This window comes from Taurulus bubalis, assembly GCF_910589615.1.
Source record: "Taurulus bubalis genome assembly, chromosome: 3".
NCBI lineage: Eukaryota > Metazoa > Chordata > Actinopteri > Perciformes > Cottidae > Taurulus > Taurulus bubalis.
In genome coordinates, this window is record NC_136591.1 from 40,914,115 (window position 1) to 40,935,157 (window position 21,043).

Here is a 21,043-nt window from a genome sequence, read left to right on the forward strand (position 1 = left end):
CTTTCTTGGATGTGTATTGTTCTTTATAAGTGGAAATTCAGCGTGTTGGAGGAGTGAAGAGGCGGAATTTGTATTTGCTTAAAAGAAAATGTGATGAAAAAAAATAAGTTTTAACATGTTTTGTAACAGCTGCATATATTATTACTTCCTGTTGAATCCAGCGCGATGTATTGTGTAAAATAATAACTCGCTTTATTAATTTTTTGGGAGGTCAGCGGGAAATGTATACATTTTCGAGGACAATTAAAAGCAGCAAACGGCTTGACCCACTTTTCACACACGCCACGGGAACGTTTCACACGCTTGGTCAAGCTCGACCGGAACGACAGAGTACACCGGAAGTGCAATAGTGTACCTTCAAAATAAAACATATAATTAAACAACTTGATACGCACAACACAAATATGTATCATACTAAGAACTTAAAACGCGTATGTAACGTATCAGTTACATCATGGGCGTTATATAAATATTATATTCATTACATTCACAGAAAAAGGCCACATTGCATTTCCGCCGACACGATGAGAACTTTATTTTCCAAGTCTCGCCCGGAAGTCGTTACGTGTTCACTCTAGCTAGCTTCACGCAGGTTTCCGCGTGTTGATACTGAAGAGAGAGGTTCGAGGAGAAACAAGTTTTCGCATCTCAGAGACCCAAATTCAGGCCGAAACCAGAGGAAAATGGACATGAAGAAGAGGGTCTCCTTAGAGCTGAGGCACCGGTCACCGACAGAAGTAAGTAGCCGCCTTTAAGTTGTTGTTTATCGGCGTAACGTTACATCTAACTTGACCTGCGGGAGAAGCAGTGATGGCGAGCACATGGCAGGACGTCTGCAGCTGCAGGGGAAAAGTGCTCAAATGTACCGTTCACTGTTCCGCGTCCGACGCAAAGCATCAACCCGATGTAAAGTTTAGAAACGGCTCTCCTCGGATACTAAAAAAACCTTTCCGTTACAACCGTAGCGTCCTCTAGTGCGTAGCAGATTACCGCCTCGTTTCCGTGTTTTACGGCCACACTTATTCATCTTATTTAACCACAAACTGCACCGAACAACGTGTATTTATCGTGCTTGAACGGCTCGTGTGGAGACGAAAGTTCCACGCGCCTCCTGCTCGCGCTCCGAAATACACACACACACACACATATCCGTGACTCCCGGGCCCGGCTAATGTCTGGAGTTGCAGTATTTGTAAACTTGTGTGTATATAAATATTTATACACATCTACACCCAAAGCGGTAGCGTCACACGTACAAATGCAACGTACTGTGTGTGTTCGCTTCGTTAACGTGAACGTAATCGTGTAAAATGAAGCTAAACAACGTTCGTACGTTTAAAAAACGACTCGTCACGATTTCTCTTTAACGCTCGTGCGACGCAGGAAATGCGTCATTGTTTTTTATTTTTTATTCCTCGCGTGTTTTTTTTATTATTCGTTTAAAAATACATCCACCATCTTAATTTAGCTTTCTAACGTGACTCTTTTAAAATAAAAAAATATATATATTTCAAAAAGAAAACAATTGCCGTTGTTGATATCGTCGCCGCTCCGGGGATTAGCCGGATCCCCCAAGGCGCGCAGCCAGCGGCGTGCCCGCGTGCTAAAGTGGCTACTTCGCCGATTCGCTTGTTGTGCTCTCGTTGCGTCCATTTATACAAAAAACAACAACACCGCGTTGCTTCCCTGCGCACTCGTTTATACGCTAATCAGTTACAATACGAAGGATTTCGTGAGTGAAAGTAGCGGAGCGGCGTCACACGTGTCGAGGGTTTATAAACAGTCTCGGCCGGGTTCCGTTCCAACATGAAGACTCCTCCGCGCTGGTGCGCGTCCACGTGGGAGGATGCGCGCGGGTTGTGCAGCTAAATAGCGTGTTGGGTTGGTGCCATTAAAATATGTATAAATACTATTATTTTATGGACCAAACACTTAATAATGAGAATTATTTGTGTTAACACTGTTACTGAAATATATATATATATATATATATATATATATATATATATATATATATATATATATATTTTTATTTATTTTATCCTATTGTTTCCATATTTAATATGGCTTTACCTGTATCTGTACATTTTGCTGCAGCGAACACATAATCTTACTTTCTTTCTTTTTAATGAGTTTGGGTCGTTTCAATATCTTAAAAATAATTATGAGAGAATGTTTTGGGGGGGAAACACATTATGGGACGACACATTAAAATTAGCATTATTGCATTATAATTCCATTAATATCTTTTTAAAGAATGAGTCATTGGGTTTTAAATGACTGTTGGCACAAACAATCATTCATATATATATATATATATATATATATATATATATATATATATATATATATATCACTATCTCTGTTTCCCCCTTCGTGTACCAACGGACGATTTAAAAAAAGTATTCGTCAATAAAACCATCTTCTTCTTCAGGTGCAGGAGCTGGTTCTGGACAACTGTCGCTCTGGCGAAGGAAAGATCGAAGGAATCACAGAAGAGTTCTCCAACCTGGAGCTGCTCAGCCTCATCAACGTCGGCCTGACCAGCGTAGCGGACATCCCCAAGCTGGACAAACTCAAAAAGGTGAGCAACACAACCACAACCTGGTGTGCACGACCGATAGAGCGCAGGCATTGTTTATTATATTAAAGATGCTTGCATCTCATCAAACCATCATTCATGTATGTGTTGTTGGGGAAACTGCTTATTTGCTTATTTATAATACTTGTTTTGAGCTTGTTTCCACGTGTGACGTAAAGATGGATTGTTGCTCGTATAAAACAAGCAATTAAAAGATTCTTGCATTAATTCAAAACTTTTCTGGCTGTATAATATTTTGACTGTTTCTATTTTATTGCTTATTTATAATACTTGTTTTGATCTGGTTTCTTCTTCACTAACTCTTGTTTGCACTATACTCCCTGTACATTTCCTCGCTGCGGACTAATAAAGGATTATTTGATCAGATTTAAACATTTTGACTGTTTTAAAGTAATTGTGGTAAAAATGGAAACTCTTTGATCCCCAGTTATTGTGACTATAAATCCCTTAAATGTGGCTGCAGCTGCCCTTTCGCTTTGATAAATTATGAATCAGCTGTTTCATCTCCTCCAGGAAGTAAAATAAGTCTCTTCTTCTTCTCCTCCTCCTCAGTTGGAGCTGAGTGACAACAGGATATCGGGTGGTCTGGAGGTCCTGGCCGAGCGGCTGGTGAACCTAACGCACCTCAACCTCAGCGGGAACAAGTTCAAAGACATCAGCACCCTGGAGCCGCTGGTGGGTCCCAAATATTGAGAACATGTTTTTGAAATGCTCTGAACTTTCACCACGGGAAACGGCCGAAAAGTTCTTATTTAAAAGAAGTTGTTTTGTGTGATATTTGAGATTCATCTTTGTTAAATTTAAGTAGAAACACTGGTTTAACGTCGCTCTCTCCCCTCCCCAGAAAAAGCTTCCCCAGCTGAAGAGCCTGGACCTGTTCAACTGCGAGGTGACCAACCTGGCCGACTACAGGGAGTCCATCTTCAAGCTCCTCCCACAGCTCACCTACCTGGACGGCTACGACATCGACGACTGCGAGGCGTCCGACTCCGACGGGGAGGGAGACGGCGTCGAGGACGAGGACGACGAGGGTCTGGGTAAAAAAACCAACGCTTCAGGGTTCTTGCGCTCGTGGAAAACCTGGAAACGGTCATTTCAAAATGGTTATTTCCAGGCCTGGAAAAGTCCTTGAAAAAAATAAAACCCCAAAAGTTTAGTACGAGTCATGTAAATGCCACACAATTGTGAAGTACAAAGAAAATTATACATGTTTAAAAAAAAAACCGGAAAAGTGCAGTGTGCAAAATTATTCAGCCCCCCTGAGTCAATACTTTGTGGAACCGCCTTTTGCTGCAAGTCTTTTGGTGTTTGTCTACCAGCTTGGTCTGAAATCTCTCTCTCTCTCTTTTGCGTTCCAGAGGGCGAGTCGGAGGACTTTGAGGAAGAAGAGGAAGAGGACGAGGAAGACGTAGTGGCCGAAGAGGAAGACGATGATGACGACAGCAACGACGAGGAGGTGAGTCCAGAGATGAAGAGTTTCAGTTTGTTTTGAACGACTCCTTCGTGATTTAAAGGGCCAGCGTGGAGGATCTAATGTATCATTATTTATATATATATATATATATATATATATATTAGTCTGGAGCCTTTTTGGCAAATATAGTTGTACAAATGTTTTTATTTTAGTCATGTAAAATATTTGCATTCGTCTTTTTCTCTTTTGTGTTTATTTGCATTAAAAAAACGCACAAGAATCAATTCAATGTGAAGAAATTAATTGTATTTCAGTGAAACGGCTCATATTTATACCTTAATAATAATCTAATTGTCTTCATGTTGAAACATCTGGATCTAATCCAAGTTTCTCGGCCCAAAAACTACATTTTTACCAGATTAAATTGAACGCATCGCTCAGTACAGGTTTTTACAGAGTCGAGCCTGAAGGCACCACGGTCAGCATCAGTGTCTGATTGAAGTCTTCTCTCTGCTCGCCGCGATACATATTTACATCGTTTAACGGCCGTGGTCTTCTCTCCGCAGGAGGGCGAGGTGAACGGAGACGTGGACAGCGAGGATGACGACGAGGAAGATGACGATGATGACGGTCAGTAACGGAGTGGCTCCTTTACTTCAGTGTCCTGTGGATTTAAAATAACTCTTTTTGAGAGGAATTTGTCTCTTTAAATACATAAAAACAGTATTATAATAATAATAATAATAACTCGGTGTTGTTTTCTCCTGCAGACGAAGACTCGTCTCCAGCTAAAGGAGAGAAGAGGAAGAGGGAGCCTGAAAACGAGGAAGAGGACGATGACGACGATGAAGATGATGATTAAGGACCCTCCCCCCCTCTGACCTCTCATCCGTTGACCCCTCCCCCAACCAACGCTCGCCCTCCTGCCCTGCCGCTCGACTCCTGGGCTGCGTTCCATTTCTGAAACCGGTCTCCTCCCACCGAGCCCTCGTCTCCTCCCGCAGACCCAAAACACATTTTTTTCTTTCTTTAATATAAATGTCGTTATCAAATATTCCAAAGACACAATTACGCCCCAGAAAACCTCCGACTGCTCTCTGGCGCGTTTCTGTGACTCTAAACTCCGCCCGGCGACCGCTCCTCGTCCCGTTGTCGGACGATTGTCGTCTATAAAATGTTTTTTCTCGGAGCAGAAAGTGATCGGATGTTTTGTTTTTCAGCACGCACACACAAAAAACTAAAGAGAATCAACAAATTCACATTTTAGAAGCAGGTACCGGTGAATTTTTCGTATTTTTGGTTTAGAGAACCGATGTATTGTTGACTTTATTATCGCAATAATTGCCCATAAGTATTCAGCCGAGGCTCCAGCGTGCACGGCCTCCTGGGACATTAACAGGTTTTTATATTATTTTTTTGATTAACTGATTTGCGATTAAAAAAAAGTTTAATTTCGCAAAAACCTCTTAAACACTTAATGTTTAAAATTGTGGATTTCGACGATCCTGTCTCTCAAAATTCCTACTCAAACGGGTAACAAGTGAATGCATCTCCGGTCGAGAAGCTTGAAAAGAGGCGGGACGACCTTCACCTTGAGTTAATTTTTTCACAAATATCTGCAAAATTCATCAATTTCATGCCGATAACATGAATACTTTTCCGTGAACACGGAGCGTAAAAAAAAACATGAGACGGTTTGAGTCTGCGGGAGGAAACTCAAAAAAACTCTTTTTGGAAACTCAAAAGCCAGAAACCAAATCCCCCTCCCCCTTTTTTTTCCAAATTCTTTTTTTCAAGCCACCCTCCTCTGACATCACAGCTCTGAGACGAAGCCAGCAGCTGTGACATCATGACGGGATCTGTGATGTCATCAATGGACAGTCAAGCGTAGTCGGAAAGTAAGCCCCGCCCCCTTCCCGCCCCCCCACCCCTTTCCAAGGCCGAGCGCTCAGGGCAAACTGTGTTCTCTCTTTTTTGCCAACAGAGCTTTTTAAAAGAAATATTTTTTCAGAGAAATTGTTTTTGTTTAATTTTGTATGGTTGTCCGGGGAATCTCTTATCTCTTATCTCTCTCTCTTCACCTCTCTCTCTCTCTCTCTCTCTCTCTCGTCTCTTTCTGCTCAGAGAGATCCAGTCGATCCTCCACACTCACACTGACTAGTTGACGTTGTTTTCTTTTCTTTCTTTTCTTTTTTACTTTCTGTAAGTTAAAGGAAAAACAAACAAAAAAAACACACACACACAAAAAGGACTTTGTAAATAAAATCTTAACATTTTGCTCCCGGCGTCTCTCCTCTGGCTTTTTGTCTGTTCGTGTTACTACTGACCGGATTTAACGATATACACATCTGTCAAATAACAAGCTGTAGAAGAGAAATATATAATTATATAAGTGTTTTATCACATTAATGACTGAATCTTCTCATTAAGGAGGACGTATCTTTAATGGGGTTTTAGAGTTTGTCATTTCTTGGGAAACGATTACAAATGAATAGATAATCATACTGTCTTTAATCAATATGTATTAATTTAAAGAAACGTGCAATACATAAAGAACAAAGACAAATAATTGTGCAGCGCTGGAGTCTTTTGGCTCTCGCCTCCATGTGCTTTAAAAGATGGACATGAGGTCACCTAACAGCTATAAAAAGTTGTCATTTACACCTTTTTAGTAACCTTTTAATTTAACGTTCTCACAACCACATTATTTATATTTGTGAATAAATGTATTCATGCCGAAGCGTTTTGAAAGACATTTCAGTGACTAATAATTTAAGAAACAAAAGATTAAGGAGCTGTTGACTCCAATAAAAAGATGTCCAACCCCCTCCGATTGGTTGGTAAAGATCTGCTGGCGCAGATGACCGTGAACGCCTCTCGAGCTCCGCAACGAGTCGAGGTTTCTACAGGAAAACATGATGTGTGGAGTCAAAAGTTTAGGACGCCGTGTTGCAGTGGCGTAGTTTGTCCACCGGATGGCGACAGGCGGCCACATGCAGACATGAGGCTCGTTCATAAGAGCTCCAGACAAGAGCAGCAGGAGGCGGAGAGCTGAGAGCTCCGTGGAGAGCTACTGCGGCACCTGACCCCGAAATCGACGGCCGCCTTGATCTCGTGAGAGTATCGTTGATCACGCGCCATGACGTCGGAGCACAAATCTACCCAGCATGCATTGCGCTCCGATCTCCGCCAATCTATTCTGCCCAGAACTGGCTCGTCTACTAATAATAACACCGACACAAATACAAGAAACAAATACAAAGAAATTTGTATATACATACAAATCAAGTGATCAAGCTCTTTATAAATGAAATATGTTTGAGCCTAACTACACTTCTAAACTACGAAACAGAAAATAAAGCAAATGAATGGAATAAAAAATTAATACGATTACGAGTCCAATGAATAACAATGAACCAAAAATAAATAGGATGGCATGTGACCTGGTTGAACGAGTAACTAACGTCGATGATTGATTATCAATTAGTTTTGATGTTTATACTTTAAATTTAGTCAAAAATGTATATGCACTGTTCAGCACTTGAGAGTTTGAGAAGCAATATGTTCTATCAATGTAAGATTATTTTATTATCTGCCTAGAAACATCAAACATGTTTATATCTGCAAAGTGTTTTTGTTTCATCTGAAGTGGAGGCGGGAGGTGAAGTCGTATGAAGCTGCTCCTCTGTGCATCTCAGCATCTTGTTGGATGGCAGTAGTTTCTTGTTGGAACACATTATGGAACATTTGTCAGTTTTATCTTTAAAAAACATTTATTCAAAGTATGTGGTTACAAAAAAGGATTTTCCACAGTTTTGTGCAATTTATTTATTTCATATTCAAATGCATTCTCAATTTCCAGCTGAAGTGACGTGAAGCACAATTTTTCCACCAAGTAAAATCCTGGAATATGGGTTTAGATTAAAATCTTGCAATCAAACAACAATTTGGCATTGGATTGAATCCATATTCTCCTTGAGGAGCACTTTGAGACACATATGTGATATTATTTAAATTGACAATTACCAGCTATATTATGATTGATTTGATTATTTACTGCAAAGCAATTTGGGAATACAAAAAATATTCAATCACAATCACAGCCCAAATGTTTAAATACATTATTAATGCATTCTCAACATTTGGCACAGAATACAACTATTGTCATGATTTAGCAACTTAAACTCCTTGGTTAAGGTTGAACATTGTCATCATAGTTACATTTTCATTAAAAAGCCACATAAAATGTATGCAGACCTTCTTCTACTGGCACAAGACATTGGCATCATCCAGTATGATGAATCAGGCAAAACAATACCCAAAATAAGTATGAACATAAAAGGTTAGAGGTTAAAGAACAAGCTGTAGAAGACAGGGACCTATTGGAGACGTTTAGGTGTTGAGTTGAAATGTAGGTTTGGGGCTCAAAAGTTGAAGGAAATTGTTTTGTTGATGTCTGGTTGGTTGTGTTGGTTTGGGGCTCAAAAGTTGAAGGAAATTGTTTTGTTGATGTCTGGTTGGTTGTGTTGGTTTGGGGCTCAGACGTTGGTGGAATGAAGGTTGTTGATGTCTGGTTGTTTGTGTTGGTTTGGGGCTCTGAAGTTGGTGGAATGAAGGTTGTTGATGTCTGGTTGTTTGTGTTGGTTTGGGGCTCAGAAGTTGGTGGAATGAAGGTTGTTGATGTCTGGTTGGTTGTGTTGGTTTGGGGCTCTGAAGTTGGTGGAATGAAGGTTGTTGATGTCTGGTTGGTTGTGTTGGTTTGGGGCTCAGACGTTGGTGGAATGAAGGTTGTTGATGTCTGGTTGGTTGTGTTGGTTTGGGGCTCTGGAGTTGCAGGAATCAAGGTCGTTGATATTTGGTTGGTTGTGTTGGTTTGGGGCTCAGAAGTTGGTGGAATGAAGGTCGTTGATGTCTGGTTGGTTGTGTTGGTTTGGGGCTCAGAAGTTGGTGGAATGAAGGTCGTTGATATTTGGTTGGTTGTGTTGGTTTGGGGCTCAGAAGTTGGTGGAATGAAGGTTGTTGATGTCTGGTTGTTTGTGTTGGTTTGGGGCTCTGAAGTTGGTGGAATGAAGGTTGTTGATGTCTGGTTGTTTGTGTTGGTTTGGGGCTCAGAAGTTGGTGGAATGAAGGTTGTTGATGTCTGGTTGGTTGTGTTGGTTTGGGGCTCTGAAGTTGGTGGAATGAAGGTTGTTGATGTCTGGTTGGTTGTGTTGGTTTGGGGCTCAGACGTTGGTGGAATGAAGGTTGTTGATGTCTGGTTGTTTGTGTTGGTTTGGGGCTCTGAAGTTGGTGGAATGAAGGTTGTTGATGTCTGGTTGGTTGTGTTGGTTTGGGGCTCAGACGTTGGTGGAATGAAGGTTGTTGATGTCTGGTTGGTTGTGTTGGTTTGGGGCTCAGAAGTTGGTGGAATGAAGGTCGTTGATGTCTGGTTGGTTGTGTTGGTTTGGGGCTCAGAAGTTGGTGGAATGAAGGTCGTTGATATTTGGTTGGTTGTGTTGGTTTGGGGCTCAGAAGTTGGTGGAATGAAGGTCGTTGATGTCTGGTTGGTTGTGTTGGTTTGGGGCTCTGAAGTTGGTGGAATGAAGGTTGTTGATGTCTGGTTGGTTGTGTTGGTTTGGGGCTCAGAAGTTGGTGGAATGAAGGTTGTTGATGTCTGGTTGTTTGTGTTGGTTTGGGGCTCTGAAGTTGGTGGAATGAAGGTTGTTGATGTCTGGTTGGTTGTGTTGGTTTGGGGCTCAAAAGTTGGTGGAATGAAGGTTGTTGATGTCTGGTTGTTTGTGTTGGTTTGGGGCTCTGAAGTTGGTGGAATGAAGGTTGTTGATGTCTGGTTGGTTGTGTTGGTTTGGGGCTCAGACGTTGGTGGAATGAAGGTTGTTGATGTCTGGTTGGTTGTGTTGGTTTGGGGCTCTGAAGTTGGTGGAATGAAGGTTGTTGATGTCTGGTTGTTTGTGTTGGTTTGGGGCTCTGAAGTTGGTGGAATGAAGGTTGTTGATGTCTGGTTGGTTGTGTTGGTTTGGGGCTCAGACGTTGGTGGAATGAAGGTTGTTGATGTCTGGTTGTTTGTGTTGGTTTGGGGCTCAGAAGTTGGTGGAATGAAGGTTGTTGATGTCTGGTTGTTTGTGTTGGTTTGGGGCTCTGAAGTTGGTGGAATGAAGGTTGTTGATGTCTGGTTGGTTGTGTTGGTTTGGGGCTGTGGAGTTGCAGGAATCAAGGTCGTTGATATTTGGTTGGTTGTGTTGGTTTGGGGCTCAGAAGTTGGTGGAATGAAGGTCGTTGATGTCTGGTTGTTTGTGTTGGTTTGGGGCTCTGAAGTTGGTGGAATGAAGGTTGTTGATGTCTGGTTGGTTGTGTTGGTTTGGGGCTCAGACGTTGGTGGAATGAAGGTTGTTGATGTCTGGTTGGTTGTGTTGGTTTGGGGCTCTGAAGTTGGTGGAATGAAGGTTGTTGATGTCTGGTTGTTTGTGTTGGTTTGGGGCTCTGAAGTTGGTGGAATGAAGGTTGTTGATGTCTGGTTGGTTGTGTTGGTTTGGGGCTCAGAAGTTGGTGGAATGAAGGTCGTTGATGTCTGGTTGGTTGTGTTGGTTTGGGGCTCTGAAGTTGGTGGAATGAAGGTTGTTGATGTCTGGTTGGTTGTGTTGGTTTGGGGCTCAGAAGTTGGTGGAATGAAGGTCGTTGATGTCTGGTTGTTTGTGTTGGTTTGGGGCTCAGAAGTTGGTGGAATCAAGGTCGTTGATGTCTGGTTGTTTGTGTTGGTTTGGGGCTCAGAAGTTGGTGGAATGAAGGTCGTTGATGTCTGGTTGGTTGTGTTGGTTTGGGGCTCTGAAGTTGGTGGAATGAAGGTTGTTGATGTCTGGTTGGTTGTGTTGGTTTGGGGCTCTGAAGTTGGTGGAATGAAGGTTGTTGATGTCTGGTTGGTTGTGTTGGTTTGGGGCTTAGACGTTGGTGGAATGAAGGTTGTTGATGTCTGGTTGGTTGTGTTGGTTTGGGGCTCTGGAGTTGCAGGAATCAAGGTCGTTGATATTTGGTTGGTTGTGTTGGTTTGGGGCTCAGAAGGTGGTGGAATGAAGGTCGTTGATGTCTGGTTGTTTGTGTTGGTTTGGGGCTCTGAAGTTGGTGGAATGAAGGTTGTTGATGTCTGGTTGGTTGTGTTGGTTTGGGGCTCTGAAGTTGGTGGAATGAAGGTCGTTGATGTCTGGTTGTTTGTGTTGGTTTGGGGCTCTGAAGTTGGTGGAATGAAGGTTGTTGATGTCTGGTTGGTTGTGTTGGTTTGGGGCTCAGACGTTGGTGGAATGAAGGTTGTTGATGTCTGGTTGGTTGTGTTGGTTTGGGGCTCTGGAGTTGCAGGAATCAAGGTCGTTGATATTTGGTTGGTTGTGTTGGTTTGGGGCTCAGAAGGTGGTGGAATGAAGGTCGTTGATGTCTGGTTGTTTGTGTTGGTTTGGGGCTCTGAAGTTGGTGGAATGAAGGTTGTTGATGTCTGGTTGGTTGTGTTGGTTTGGGGCTCTGAAGTTGGTGGAATGAAGGTCGTTGATGTCTGGTTGTTTGTGTTGGTTTGGGGCTCTGAAGTTGGTGGAATGAAGGTTGTTGATGTCTGGTTGGTTGTGTTGGTTTGGGGCTGTGGAGTTGCAGGAATCAAGGTCGTTGATATTTGGTTGGTTGTGTTGGTTTGGGGCTCAGAAGTTGGTGGAATGAAGGTTGTTGATGTCTGGTTGGTTGTGTTGGTTTGGGGCTCTGAAGTTGGTGGAATGAAGGTTGTTGATGTCTGGTTGGCTGTGTTGGTTTGGGGCTCAAAAGTTGGTGGAATGAAGGTTGTTGATGTCTGGTTGGCTGTGTTGGTTTGGGGCTCAAAAGTTGGTGGAATGATGGTCGTTGATGTCTGGTTGGTTGTGTTGGTTTGGGGCTGAGAAGTTGGTGGAATGAAGGTTGTTGATGTCTGGTTGGTTGTGTTGGTTTGGGGCTGAGAAGTTGCAGGAATGAAGGTTGTTGATATCTGGTTGGTTGTGTTGGTTTGGGGCTCTGAAGTTGGAGGAATGAAGGTCGTGGATGTCTGGTTGGTTGTGTTGGTGCCTGCTGCACCACCTCCCGCTGCACCACCTCCTGCTGCACCACCTCCCGCTGCACCACCTCCCGCTGCACCACCTCCCGCTGCACCACCTCCCGCTACACCACCTCCCGCTGCACCACCTCCTGCTGCACCACCTCCTGCTGCACCACCTCCTGCTGCACCGCCTCCTTGATTGTTTCCTCCTTGGTTATTGTTCTCATTATCTGAATCGTTCTTCTTTCTCGTGGTAGTTTTGGTGGTGGTTGTAGTAGTGGTAGTAGTAACTCTTGTAGTAGACGTAGTAGTGGTTGTAGGGACTGTGGTTGTTGGTGAAATAGTAGTTGTCTTGTCTATACTTGTATGTACAGTGGTGCTTGAGGTGGGAGTAGCAGCGGTGGTACTGGGAGGGGCAGATGTGGTTGAATCTTGCGGTGGGCATTCGCAATCTTTATCTGCTTTCATTTCAGCGTAAAACTTGGGAGCAGTTGCGTGGAGAGGACACTGTGATCCGGGAAACGTCTCAAATCTTGAGTTCACTGTGCTTAGTTGTTGATAGAGTTCAGCCAAAGTCTTTGTCTGCAGATATTTAGATTTAGGTTCTGCAACATTGTTGCCCCAGTGTGCACTTGCCAGCCACATTTTCCTTTTGTTACTGTAACAGCAGAGTGCTGACCATAAAGTGGAAGGGATATTAACCCTTCCATTTAGTTTGTTGTTGTTGCTGGGCTGCGCTCCAGTCACAACAAAGCCTTCAGCGACATTATTATTGTTGATGCAGTGCTTGTTCATGAAGCATTTGATGCATTTCTCCATGGTTTCCCAGCTGCCACCGTTGAAAGTCACTGCTTGTGGAACGGCGTTTGTCAGGGTGAATGTTGAGTTTTTATCATCCGTATCAAATGCATGAGAAGATGGAAATAAATGTCCCCTATTATAGCCTCTGTTGTTGTTTGCATAGTCACTGTTACAGGCCTGATGGCGGTATCCTTCATCCATCATGTTGTTGGTGTTTCTTTCTTCAAGCTGCAAAGGTTAGAGGGCTCAGTCAGTGAAACTCATATTTTATCTGAAAGTTTAATTTATGATAAAATAAACTTCCAGATTTGAATGATTTCAAATAACCCAAACTAATTTGATTTAATCTGAATGTTCCGATTTCTTTTATTACAGTCATTTAAAAATAAACCATTTGTAAATGGTGAAAACAACATTGAGAGGTTATCTTCGTGATCAGTATATTAACGTACAAGATGCAACGACTTCCGAAGGTCAATTGATATTTACTAATAGTCTGTTGACCATTAGATTAAAGGCACATCTCTCTTTTTAACAGAGAAAGAGACACTTTTCTTGAGACCATTCACATTTAAAAAAGGTTGTTGTCTCCCTCTTGAAGTGGGAATTTGCTGAAGAGATGAAAAAACAAACCCTAACTCCAGCCTGATGGTAATATAAATATATCTAATTAATAAATATAATTATTATAAATATAAGTAAATATATATGCAGATTAAAGTACACTGAGAGTGTACGTTGTGGTTGATTGTCATGGTCTTCAGATCTTTCAACCAATCAGATCTTTAGTTTGAGAAGCTAGGCGGATTCTTTGACGTGCAGCGCCTGCAAAATGGCGTAGACGTGTGATTGGTCAGTGGCCCAGCGTGACCATTAACATGCACTGTGATTGGTCAGTAGGGCAAATACGAAAGAAGGAGAAGAAGCTAGAATCTCGAACCTAGAACCTAGAATCTCAGGACTTGCTGGTGGATTTACTGATGACGCCTTTCGCACAGAGGGTTACGGAGGGTTATGTGCATCTGGTAAAAGAAATGCTGGTTGTTTTTTTACACCTGCAGTCGTATTTAATCATAAACAAGCCACAGCGCTGAGTTTCAGTGCTGCGGTTTTGTTGGATTGTTTTGTTATGACTAAATGTGACTTGTGCTTGATTTGGACAACATGCATTGTCCGACGCAGCAACGGCGAGGCTGGAGGCTGAGTTTCTGCTCGTCAAAGGACTCAGAAATGTCCGCTGAAAAAAGAAAGAAAAAAACTTGGGCCGTTTTGTGACTTTGCAGGTACTAATAGGGGGAAATGGTGTTTGTATATACAACATGTCTCTTCTCACAAGGGTTACGGTATAGTAGCAATTTAGATGAAGTTAAACAACCATGTGGTTGCGGAGATAATTAAAGAAACGTTTAAAAAAACGTTTCTTTTTTTTTTAGAATAAATTGCTTATACGGTTAAAATAGCTCCGCAGGTCGGTCCACACACCCAGTGTGACCTCCATGCCCGTAATAGTGCAAATAAATCGTCTGTATAGCAGAGTGACAGTCTGTATGAACGCTGTGTAGTGAGCAATACCCGCGCGGGTCGTTTTTTTTTTGTGGACACACGTCACTGAAGGCCTCGGTCTCAAACGCACGGCCCGCCACTACTTTACATCGATCATAGTTGTTTGCTGCTAAATTAATGCTCTGCATATCATATAGAGATTTTAATTCAAGGATTGTTAAGAAGTTAAAAAAAGAAAAACATACCTGTATCTCTATTCTAAACGTGGGTCTTCTGGACAGAGACTTGACTCCTCCCCCTCTGTACTTGTACGCAGAAAACACTGGGATCCTGTTCTCGGTGTCGTAGAGCGTCACAAACCGCGGCTTGTTCTTGAAAGTCTGGCAAATGGGTTTGTATCGCTTCGGGTCCAGGATGATCCCACCCTCCAATATGCCTGGGACGTGTGGCGAGTTCCCTCCCAGAAGAAACTGGTCGCAGTCGGACATCGAGTCCACCACTTCAGCTACAGTGGGAATGACGGACAGGAAGAGGAAGGCGGCGAGGGGCATGAGCGTCCATCTCTTTAGTGAAATCACCTGTGTGTTTGTTGTGCAGAGGACAGAACAAAGAATGTCAAACATTACAGTGAGCACCAGAGTTTGTGCAACCTGTTAAAACCATAGCCCTCGCAGCGGGGGTGGTGTTATGCTGCGTTCACACTTGGTATTAACTTCTTCATATGCGTTCATGATCATCTCCTGCTGCTCAGCGGAGAAAAAAAGAGGCTCTTTCTCTGGTCTTATTTGAAAATAATAGTTTTAGTGATCGACTTTTTCCCCTTTTGAACTAAGACGGGCAAACGCAATTATCCTGATGACTGACGTCTGGTTCAAGACTGTTTGAGCGCGGATCAGCCTTTGAGAAACCGAGAAAACCTGACGTCAATCATCGGGGTAATTAAAGCTGGATAGTAGGACATTTGATCGACATAGTTGAACCGGGTACGAGGAACCGGGCCCATCAGAAATGACCATTGCTTGGCTACATTCCACCCCTGGTTACCTGTATGTCTTCCACACGCTACATGAACACAGCTGATTTAGTTCAGTTTAATTTAATTTAATTCAGTTTATTTGACATATTTGGGTATCTTAATGTTCTGCCGTCCCGCGGGCGTCTTTTACTGTACATTCTAGTGTACACTGTACCCCCTATTTATAGTTCGGTACGAGTGCCATAAGTGTATGGAAACCTATGATTCTTGTGATTCCAGCTGTGTAGCCCGTTTCAAGATCAGACCACCACAGCAGCTACAAAGGAGACTTTTGTCAGACAACAACAAACAAACAAACGATAGCAAAATCCAGGCAACTCACCGATGACGCCTCATATTGATCCATAAATCCATAACATTCCAACAAAAACGGCGTTGTTACGTCGTAAAGGTCCAATAAAAATAAATCCCATAAAAGATTTAGACCAAAACATGTGATTACATCCATAAATATCCACCAACTGGCGTTGCATCATTTGATATCAGCTGGAAGATATGAAAGAAAAACGGGAAAAAAGCACCTTTGCACAGCGCACAGCTACAAACTCGGCACCAAACATGTCCGCGGAAATCTAACGTTTCTAATGAGACCCCACTTGAACCAATAGGAGCTTCATGTCCTGACTGACAAGCTACATTACCCAACCAGAAGCTACGTTGAAGTTCAGGCTCAGCCTCTATTTTCTTACGTGGCTCAAGCCTGTCACGTCATACAGCTCAGATGACAGGCGTTTCGGACAGCCAATGAAATTCCTTAAACAACGAGTAGCGGGAAGAGGGGGGGCAAATAATCCCAACAGCCTTCAATTTGATGAGAAGAGACAGTTGCTGATAAAGCTTCAGTCTGTCATTGAATTAGCATAAACATGCATTCATACTTCATTTTCTCTGTGTCAGCAATACTGGTTGTATATATGAATAGTACCTCTATAAGTTTGCAAGACTACAAGCCTTTTTAATAGGTATATAGTATGTATATCAGGAATATTTTCAGTCTTGAAATGAAAAAACGCCTAGACATTTCATTAGAAAAACATGTGTAAAATATTAATTTTCTGTGATATTGTTATCAACTTTTTACTTAGACTAGAAAAGGCTTCAGGCTATGGTCCCATTGTGTTTTCCAGTCCATAAGTCCCATTTATAGTCATCTACAGGCATCTATTTACAAAGAAATGTTCAGGCGGAAATAAAAACCTTATACTTTAGTGTGTTCAAACTCATATAACTCAGTGTCAGCAGCACTTAAAGTGATTCTGACTATTGAGGGAAAAAAGCTTCAGATTGTTACCTTTCAAAAGAGACCAAGACCATGCATTTACTCCACATAGTTCAAGTACAGCTTGCAATTTACTTTGGGTATACCTGGATAGGCGTTTTTCGTTAAATTTTACAGGAATATAAAGCTGAATTAATAACAGATTTTTTTTCGTATTCTATTGCAAATTTTCTTATTTTTTATGATGTCTTTATTCTTTTGCACTGTTTATTGTCAAATTGCTTGCATGTGCAAACGTCCTTGGTCATAAGCTGTTGCTGCAGTTTCTATTTTTTTCGGGGGGCGGATATAAAGGTTTCACCTTGTTGTTAATTATTGCCAACCCACCAGCGGTCAAGTTCTGCGGGGCTTTCCCAAGTTCACTCTACTCTGCTGTTCCTGGAAGGAAACGAAGAAGGCGTCACAAAGGAAACCAGATCGTCCTTTCCTGGAGCGACACACCTGGGAACAACTTTCTTCAAGGAAGTGCTTCTATGAATATGCCGATTCATTTAGAATGGACGCAGATATATTCGTATTTTTACAGCATCTTGAAGCAATACGTGTTGTATAGATGTATACAAATATTGTTTAGTTGCGGAAATTAAAGAAAAACACCTGCCGTACACTGATTATGTCTGTCACTGAATAATAAAAAACATGAAAAAGTAATGTTAATGGACACACACACACACGCACACATGCACACACACACATGCACACACACACACACACACATGCACACACACACACACACATGCACACACACACACACTCTGTCACTTGGGTGGATTAGTTTTAGTTTTGTTGTGATTCTAAATATACAATTGAGTCCAGCATCACAGGGCATTGGCTCAATTAGATAGTTTAATCAAAGTATTTCATGTTTAATGTCAATTTGAGCTAGAGTTGTATCTTTAATGTTATTAATCTTATTATTTGATGCATCAATCGTTCCACCTGATGAGCAGATTTTACACATTAAGAAATATATTTGGTTGTTTGTAATGTATTAAGAAGTTATACATTTTTTAGGGTTGATCCAAAGAATGGTAATTTGTTTTATTCGGATGCATGTTCACAAGCTTTGGGGTTAATACAACTCCCTTCACAAATCAAAAACTATCATAAGTTTTGAAAAGAACATATTTTAAATGATTTGAGTTGTTTTTTCATGCAAAAATGCTCCAAATCAGTTTGTTCCTGTTCCTCAAATGTGAGGATTTGATTGATGATTACGAACTAAATATCCTTTTTAGTGTTTGGTCTTTCATTTACCAAAAGAAAAGACTATTATAATAATTGTGATTTGCAGCAGCCATTGAAAATAAACCAGGAAAAACTCACCATCTTAGATCAGAGCTTCACGAAAGCTGCCAAAACAGAATCTGAGTGATAACTGAAGCTTTGAAAGAAGTTTGCCTATAAATGTCCGTGGAGGTGTGGCCTCAGCTAGATTTGTCTTTAATCTTTACATCCTGGTGCTTACCAGGTCAGACAAGTCCTGATTGCAGATGTTTACTGGAGACTTTCCCTCACTGACTTTCACAGGTGCAGCAGCAGCAAACAACCAGGGTCTCATCATATTTTTCATTGTGACTGAAATTGTATTAATGTCCCACAACTGTGTCTCACATGTACTTCATGGGAGGAAACAGCACTTTTGGGATGGAAAAGTCAGGAACCAAACCAACTGCAGTGTCCAAAGACATGCAGCTCAGGTAAATTGGAGAATCTAAAGTGGCCCGTAGGTGTGAATGTGAGCCTGAATGGTTGTCTCTATATGAGCCCTGAGATAAACTGGACATCTCTCCAGGTGAAACGTTTAGGAAGCTGTGTTGCCGGGGCGTAGTTTGTCCACCAGAGGGCGACAGGCGGCCACAGACAGGCAATTTCTGTCCTTCATCCTCCAACATCCAAAGAAAGTTTTTTTTTTTTTTACCTGCACATGAAACGTTGTATACCTGTATTCGCGAGAAATTATTATTATACATGCAAATGATTTATGAATGTCAATTAAACCCAGAACCTTTCGTTTCTGAAGATGACTTCATCAATGACTCTTTTGAACTCTGAAGGTTCCATAAAGAACCCTCTTCACCCAAATATTCCTCTCTGGGAGAAAAGAGCTCTGAGTTTGTTTGATTGTTCTCGGTAGAGCTGCCAGAACCGGGATGGGGCGACTGAGAGAAGTTATTAATCATGGTTGTAAGATATTAGAACCGAGTGAAAGAAGAGGCTCCTTCAGGTTCTTGCTCCTCAAGTCGGCTGGATGTCCTTTCAGCCTGTGGAGAGTATTAAACAGTTTAGGCTGGTGGGCTCTTTATCACTGCAGTGTTAGTCCTGCACGTTAACCGTTTATTTATTTATATATAAATAACTGAACAGTAAAATAAGTCACCAAGCAACACGAGATCCGACCGTCACCACCAAAGTATCGCTACCTCTGATCACCTAACTCGCTCAAACGCAACTCCCCAAAATGTATTATTCTGTTCCAAATTTCAACTCGGACATCCCTTAATCTGAGGGGCTGAAGCCCTGGGCGTTCTTGAACCTCCGCTCTTTCCTGTGTTACTTCTCCTTTTTTACCCTGCAGTCTTATCAGCCTCGTTTCCGCTCATCCTCTCAGTCCTCACACACACACATGGTACAAATCAACCTTTTATCATCACTTTAATACAAAGGTCATTGAAGAGTCACCATAGTTTAATTTTTCTAAATTCATATTTAACACTTGCCAAGCATTGATTATTTGTCAAGAGTATCTCCAGTGTACCGTACTCTTATGCAAAAGTGGGTCACGGTCTCACTCAGACCCGTTCTCGTCGACCCGGAGCATCACTAGATTATATCATTATAGATCATATTAAGGAAAATAAAACACGCACCCATCGTTTTTACTCTGTAAAGAGAACAAACCTTCCTGTGACCCGGAAGAACCCTCAACCTAACAGTCTAATTCATGGCCCCCTGACCCCTGAGAGGATCCGGTAGGTCAGCTTCTCAGCCGCCTGATTCACTAAAGGATCTAATCTGTTCTGCACATCTCAACGGCCTGCTTCCTCCTCCCTCTCTTGCTCCTACATCTCCTCTTCGTTAAGGAAGACAGGAGCTGTGCAATGAGAAATAAGCTAATAGGGGAAAATAATTATAATACATGTATTGGTGAAACAAAATTTAATTATAAAATAGTTATAACTTTGTGGTTCTGTTTAGGCCAGCAGTGAAGGCTTAGCTGGCCCTGACGGCCCTCCACTGGTAGAACTGGATCTAACTGGATCTTCACGGTGTAAAAATTCACATTTTGGTGTGAACGCATAAGAAAATACCACGTCTAGATGATGAGATATGAATCTATCAGATGGGCCAGTGGGGTCCGACTATCTGGGCTGAGTTCAGCACCATGGACAGAGACAGTTGACGACCACCTCAGCTACGGTATCTACTCTATATGGGTTATTCATACAGTCAATTTGTATGTTTCCAAATAAACTTTTTTCATGTAACTCAATGACGGCTTCCACATGTAACGCTTTTTACAGAATCTGATTCAAGAAAAGCTTTTATTTTGGGTGAGATTTTAAAGAAGAATTAGATGAAAAATCCAATTTATAAGCTTAGTTTTGGTTGTTTTTTTTTCATCACAGAAGCGCACTGTGTTTAAGGGCGGTCGTAAAGTTGAACGATCTAACAATAGTGGCATTGTTTGCACCATCTGGCTTTGATGAACCGCATAGTTTTGGAGATTATTTAAAGAAAACATGCTTCTCAATCCCGCCGGCGGGTTTTGGGGAACTATTTATGGAGCTTTCCACATTCTTGTAGAGGCCTCTATTGACACAATGAATAGCTTGCATTCAGTAAATATTTATTGGAAATCAATGAATTGGATATTTGTGTTTTCATACAATGTTTTGATTGAAAGACTACATTATTATACTTACCCTTTAAATAGGTTAGTGCACACAGAATGCTTTCATCATGCAACCTTCAACAGTGGTTTTGCATTGGTGACGTGAAAAAGAAATGCATCTGAAGGAACTTGATTACCACTTATAAAGCTAAATGCCAACAAATGAAACAAGACCCTGGAACATGAATGCTGAAGCGTTTATTACTGCAGTAAATGTCAGAGCTTGTGTTTGCAGGTGTAACGACCCGATAATCCAAGGACCCAAAAGCACAACTCAGGAAGGCGGAGGTACGGAATATGATTCGTTTACTAAACAGGTCACTACAGGTTACACACAAGGAATGCTGGAGAGCTAGGTTCAAGAACACAAAACAATCTGGCAGGGGACAAGTGCAAGTGAGGGGACCTAAGTAGTGAAAGACTAATGAGGGGATGTGCAACAGGTGAGACAGGGATGGGCCAGGTGCAAGAAATG

General features: G+C 41.9%; 1 protein-coding gene across 1 annotated transcript; it reads left to right on the forward strand.

The window, feature by feature from the left end:
* Positions 1 to 620: 620 nt before the first annotated feature.
* LOC306734738 (acidic leucine-rich nuclear phosphoprotein 32 family member D-like) lies at positions 621 to 6,294 on the forward strand. Its single transcript, XM_079216124.1, has 7 exons — positions 621 to 737; positions 2,435 to 2,584; positions 3,155 to 3,277; positions 3,447 to 3,639; positions 3,961 to 4,058; positions 4,583 to 4,646; positions 4,787 to 6,294. Exons 1-7 carry the CDS (start codon positions 684 to 686, stop codon positions 4,876 to 4,878), a joined length of 774 nt encoding a protein of 257 aa, XP_079072250.1. The 5' UTR covers positions 621 to 683; the 3' UTR covers positions 4,879 to 6,294.
* Positions 6,295 to 21,043: the final 14,749 nt, after the last annotated feature.

Excerpts from the sequence above, each read along its gene's own strand:
- LOC306734738 (XM_079216124.1), top strand. The coding sequence starts at position 684 with ATGGACATGAAGAAGAGGGTCTCCTTAGAGCTGAGGCACCGGTCACCG. Across the intron at positions 738-2,434 it reads GGCACCGGTCACCGACAGAA|GTGCAGGAGCTGGTTCTGGA; the intron begins GTAAGTAGCCGC and ends CTTCTTCTTCAG. Across the intron at positions 4,059-4,582 it reads ACGACAGCAACGACGAGGAG|GAGGGCGAGGTGAACGGAGA; the intron begins GTGAGTCCAGAG and ends TTCTCTCCGCAG.